At 57.3% G+C, this 5194-nt stretch overlaps 1 protein-coding gene across 1 annotated transcript; it reads right to left on the reverse strand.

Annotated features, from left to right (window-relative positions):
- Positions 1–174: 174 nt before the first annotated feature.
- Positions 175–4458, reverse strand: LOC103252369 (GATOR complex protein NPRL3-like). Its single transcript, XM_008050994.2, has 4 exons — positions 4228–4458; positions 3618–3747; positions 1228–1417; positions 175–389 (listed from the first exon to the last, which is right to left on the reverse strand). Exons 1-4 carry the CDS (start codon positions 4362–4364, stop codon positions 175–177), a joined length of 672 nt encoding a protein of 223 aa, XP_008049185.2. The 5' UTR covers positions 4365–4458.
- Between the last annotated feature and the right edge of the window lie 736 nt (positions 4459–5194).

The raw sequence follows: 5194 nt of genomic DNA on the forward strand, positions 1-5194 counted from the left end.
GATCGCTGGAGCCTAGCAGGTCGAGGCTGCGGTGGCCGGGAGCGGCCACTGCACTCCAGTTTGGGCGACAGAGTGAGACTCCAACTCAAAAAATAAAATAAAAAAATAAACGTGTGGTGCTATTGGGGACATCCCCATCCGCTTTCTGTCCTAACGCTGTGATTGGCCCTGCCTCTACACAGTCACCCAAGCCCACCTGGCAAACATGCGGAGGTCCTCAGGGTTCTGGGCTGCAGGCACGCTGAGAATAGCCGCTCGCTCGTGCTCTGACAGGCTGGCCAGCAGGTTCTCTGTCATCCTCTTGTTCAGTGGTGAGTCTCCGCTGGGGAGCAGCTCCGCGCTGGAGTTATCCATGCTGGGGCTAGTGAGGGTCATGTCGTCGCTGCTGGCTGTGGGTGAGCACGGGTCAGGGTGACACTAGCACCAGGTAGAATTCCAAGATGCTCAGGAAAACAGTGAGGGCAGAGCCAATAGCCAGTCCCCTGCCTAAAGACATCCCCAACTCCCACAAGGGCCCCACCTGGTGCCACAGCTGTACCATCTGCCCTCCCATCCCTGCTCTCACTGCTGCTCCATTCTCTGGGCGCAAAACACACCCTCCATATGGCTGATCTGGAACACAAGGGGCCTCTGGGAGCAGCCCCAAGGGCCCAGAACAGAGGGGCAATGTGTGCCGCCCACACCCCAAGGCAGGCCTGGGTACCTTTGCCCTCACCCAGTACAAGGGATGAAGCATCAAGCTTGAAACCCAAGACCAGTCCTTAGTTAGGGAAGGACTTTTCAAAGTCTTCCAGCCCCTTCCTTTCCCAAGCCTGGGGGCCTGAGACAAGGCAATGAGCTGCTGCCCTCCAGGCATACTGGACACAACAGCTCTTCCAAGAAGTGACAGTGACCGTAGCTATCTCCTCAGAGGGTCTCAAGCACAAGGGTGTCAGTCATCCTCCTGGTGATGGTGTGAAACCCTGTTCTGATCCCAGGCTAGAGCAGGGATTCCAGTAGTGCTGTAGTAGGCTGGGGCTGCTCCTGACTCCAGCAAGCTCTGCTGAAGGGCCTAGAGGCAGAGCCCCAGGTGGTGGTGCAGGAGAGATGGGAAGGTCTCCATGAAGGACTCAAGGGGTGGCGTGTGCATGTGTGCACAACCATGTAGGGTCCCCTCATCCCTTCTGGCAGGGCCCATCACCCCCAGGTGTCTCCCCACTGTGAGCTAGATGCCCCAGGGGGCCCTACTTGGGGAGCCAAAGCTGAGGGCGTTGGGCGTGCTGAGGCTGCGGCCGCCAACCCGGGCAGTGAAGAGCATGTCGTCCTCTCGCGGCCGGGGCTCCTCCTCACTGGGCGATGCCATCAGGCAGACATAGGTGTGCAGCTGAATGAGTAGTCGGCGCTGCAGCATCCACACCACCATCTGGATGAGCTGAGTCTGTGGAGTGACCGCAGGTGAGGCTGGCTCCCCCACCCCAGCCTCCATCCTGGGATCAGGGGCCATGGCTCTAGACACAGCCACAGCATGTGCTGTGTTGCTGATGCCCAGGCAGGAAGGGTCCTCACCCCAGAAAGGAACCCCAGATGCTGGGCAGCCCTCCAAGGCCAACTAGCCCTCCAGGGAAAGGAAGGGTCCCAGAGAACACCCATATCACACCTACACCAGCACCTGCCACACACCTGGGCTGCCCTGTGTCTGGCTGAGGAGCAGGACCTGTGATGTGGAGGCTCCTGCATTCCCTTTTCTGGGCTGACCTCCCACACTGTGCTGCTGGACCACCCCTGCTCTGCCTTCCTTGCCTGAAGCCCACTGTGCCCTGCAGGTGGACCCGGCCAACTGGTCCATTACTGGACAAGCCCAGACACTGTTCAGAAGGAGGCTGTGGGCAGATGCCCTGAGAGCAGAAAGTACTCTCCTTGGATCAAGCTGAAAGTTCACCCTGGGCACACAGGTGGTTCTGGAAGGAAGCTGGGGACAGGGACCCTGTGCTCAGGGTAGAGCCACCCTCCCCTTTCCATCAGAAGGCATGTCCAGGCCAGGCCCTCTAGTGTCTCTGGGTTAGCAGGTAGAACTGGCACCTGACCATGAGCAGTGAGGAGCCATGTGCTGGGTGAAATCCAGCCTCATTGAGAAAGCACCTCCCAGACAAAGATTTGGTCAAGTAGCAAGGAATACGTGATGGCATCAATGTCCTCAGATCCACACACTGGTCTGCTCATCTTTGGGAGGGTCCACAAGGAACTGCTGGCCAGGGTTACCTCCTGGGAGGGGGCTGGGACTGGGGATGGGAACAAGGGAGGTACCATAGGCATGTGTGACTTGGTCAAAAAGCAAATACATTTCTAAAGGATTGCAAAATATCTAGATTTAACATGGAATCAAAAAATAGAACAAAGGGGCTTCACAGCACTGGAAAGCATGTCCTCAGAACCGGATAGATCCAAACCTGGCTCCATCTGGGCCCCTTGACAAGGCCTGGGGCAGCCAGTCAGTCAGGCCTGGAAAATCCACCCTATTGTCTAGGCCACTGGAAGTCTTCTGCTGGGATGGGAGCATTAGCAGCCCCTCCCCAAGCACTGCCCCAGGAGGAGGGCAGGGAGAAGCAGCGTGTGCCTTTTACTCAGCTGGTACAACCTGGCACAGTTCCCAGAAACCAAAGGCTCCATGAAAGACTGCATTGAGAACTCTTGTCGGGCTCAGCGTCTAAAGGAGCTGGAAAACCAGGATCGTATTCACAATTTGAGAAGGCAAAAGGTTTGATTTTAAGGACTGGTTTTGCCAAATAGATCTGGCACTTATTAAATTAAATACTTTACTTTTTTGAGACAAGCCTTGAGAACACTCAGCTCATCTGTCTCTGACACCTATCCCATCTGGGTCTGCCCTGGGTTCCCACCCCGAGCTGTAGGCGCTCAGCAGAGGAGAGGGTGCAAAGTTGCCTTGGCTCCTATAGCCACCTTGACATGAGGCTGTGAAAAAGTGACACCCACAGCCCACTGGGGAAGCCACCGACCCTGCCATAGACCCTGCCATAGACGCTGACTCACTAGCTCTCATCCCACACTCCTGCAGGAGGCCTTCCCTCCCCCAGCCACACCCAGCCTCCCACCTGCCTGCCCCTTATAACAACTCAGGCCCCACTGGGCGGACACTGTCCCAGGCTGGTCCTCCTCTCCAAGCCCTCTTGGATGAAGAGATTCTGGGGACCAGGGCTCATACCCACAGATCCTGTGGCCACCTGAACATGGCTGGACCCAGGCTCACTCTGCAACCTCTGTCTATGGGAAATCCCCAGGCCCAGAGGGGGCAAATGTGGTTTGGTGGACCCAGCCAAGGTCAGCATTCTCCTGCTGAGCTTAACTCAGTTCTAACCCTAAGAATTGCCCACTGCAGCAAGGGTGGACTCCATGAGGAGGGGACTGCCCAAGTATTAGGTCACTAGCCAAGTGTCCACAGGTGGCCTGGCAGCCGGGTTTCAGGTCATCCTGGCAGGGCATGCCCCACCTGCATAGCAAGCCTCCTAAGGTGAGGGAGTGGCAGTGCTAAGGGTTCTTGGGTCAGAACCAAGAGCCGGGTAGGTAGTGCCCAATCCACCGCATAACCAGCACATCAGGCTTCTGGAGTTTCTGCGACTCACCTCTTGCACAGGGGGGGCCAGAGGGTTCCTAAATTCCGACAAGGATACGGGCAAGGAGAACTTGGCGAGTACAGATGGCAGGTCATGAGCTGGGAACTGGTGGGAGAACTGCTCAGCCAGCGGTGAGTACCTAGGGCAGGTAAGCACAGCCGTGAATGCAGCAGACTCACCAAGTGTTCTCACCACTGGCCCTCAGTGGGCAGCAGAGCACGGAGAGTACACTGGGACAGTGTGGTGAAGATGGAACAAAGTGTGAGGGGGACAATGGAGCCATGCAGGGCTTCAGGTGGATGAAGCCAGGCAGTTTTCCTTTAGGGGCAGTAGGAGACATTGGGCACAGGTCACCCCACACTCCCACTGATTCCTCAGGGCAGGCTAGGAGAGCCAGCGAGGAGGAGGTGGCCCTAACCCAGAAGGTGGCCCTGACGCAGTAACAGAGCCAGACCAGAACTGGGACCTAGGCACGCTGGAGGCTGATGTGAGGTTAAAGTGAGAGCCCAGCCTGGGGCGTCCACAGCCTCAGATATCTGGCAGACTCAGGGAGCACCACCTAGAGGGCCCTGCACCTCACCCCTGCCCACTCAGGGCTCTGACAGCCAGCAGGACTCACAGACACACACTGGCATTAGGAGACAGCATGTAGACATTGTTCTCACACAGCGGGTAGATGATGATGGCCTTGCCCCAGTACACCAGGTGAGCCGCAAGTTGGAAGACCTGCGGGCAGAGAGAAGCTGGGAGGACCATGTCTGGGAGGCTGGCTCATAAGGAGCTTCAGCCTGGGTGGCCACAGCCTACCTGCCCTGAAGAAGCTGGTTCTGGGCTTGTGCAGCACAGACCTTGTGGCCATGGCCCCTAGGGCTCTTTTCTGGACGTGCGGCAGCACCTTCCCAGCCTCTCACCAAGCACAGCCAGCACACAGCATTTTCCTTGTCAGGGCCTTGTGCTGTTTTGGCTCCCACTGAGAAGTGGTAGTCTCAGGCCAAGGCAGCAAGCCCACAAGTGTGGGAACGTCTGTAGTGCTGGGGACACAAGGCCTAGCCAGCTGGGCAGGGGGCTTGGCTGGATGTCCTGGAAGAGGCACAGCCTTCCCACACCCACCAGAACCCCAACATAGCCTCCCCCAAGTGACGATGGGTCTGGAGTTACTCAGCATGCACAGCCAGCTTCATGAGAGGGGCCAGGTCTGAGAGCATGGCACCGTAGCACTTCACAGAAAGGTGTGGGAAATCCCAACCACCCAGCATTTCTGATTGCATCACCCCAGGATACCATTCCATCCTTTCAGCAGGTAGGCCTCCACAGGGTGAGCCACCCCACCTGGATATAGCACCTGCCATGCTACTGACAACACAGATCTCCAGTGGCACCACCAACCCCAACGTGGCAGGTTTCTGTTCCATTGCTGCCCTCTCCTTTCATTCTAAGTGCTACTGACATGCACTCTCAAGCAGATATGCCCATGTTTCTCCATCTCTGTCACCATCCAGACTGACGGTCTCCACTCGTGCCTCTCTCTACAGCAGCCTCACTACTCTCTTGGCGCTCCAAGCTGCTCTCCGTTCTGGAGGCCAGAC

The sequence above is a fragment of the Carlito syrichta genome, unplaced genomic scaffold (assembly GCF_000164805.1).
Source record: "Carlito syrichta isolate Samal-C Ts95f unplaced genomic scaffold, Tarsius_syrichta-2.0.1 Scaffold155516, whole genome shotgun sequence".
Taxonomy (NCBI): domain Eukaryota; kingdom Metazoa; phylum Chordata; class Mammalia; order Primates; family Tarsiidae; genus Carlito; species Carlito syrichta.

What these genes read in the sequence shown, in the direction of transcription:
- LOC103252369 (XM_008050994.2), bottom strand. Translation starts at nt 4,364, where the DNA reads ATGGTCCTCCCAGCTTCTCTCTGCCCGCAGGTCTTCCAACTTGCGGCT. An exon ending in CCTAATGCCAGTGTGTGTCT is followed by an intron (nt 3,748 to 4,227) that starts GTGAGTCCTGCT and finishes TACCTGCCCTAG; the next exon opens with GTACTCACCGCTGGCTGAGC. An exon ending in TGGCCCCCCCTGTGCAAGAG is followed by an intron (nt 1,418 to 3,617) that starts GTGAGTCGCAGA and finishes GTCACTCCACAG; the next exon opens with ACTCAGCTCATCCAGATGGT.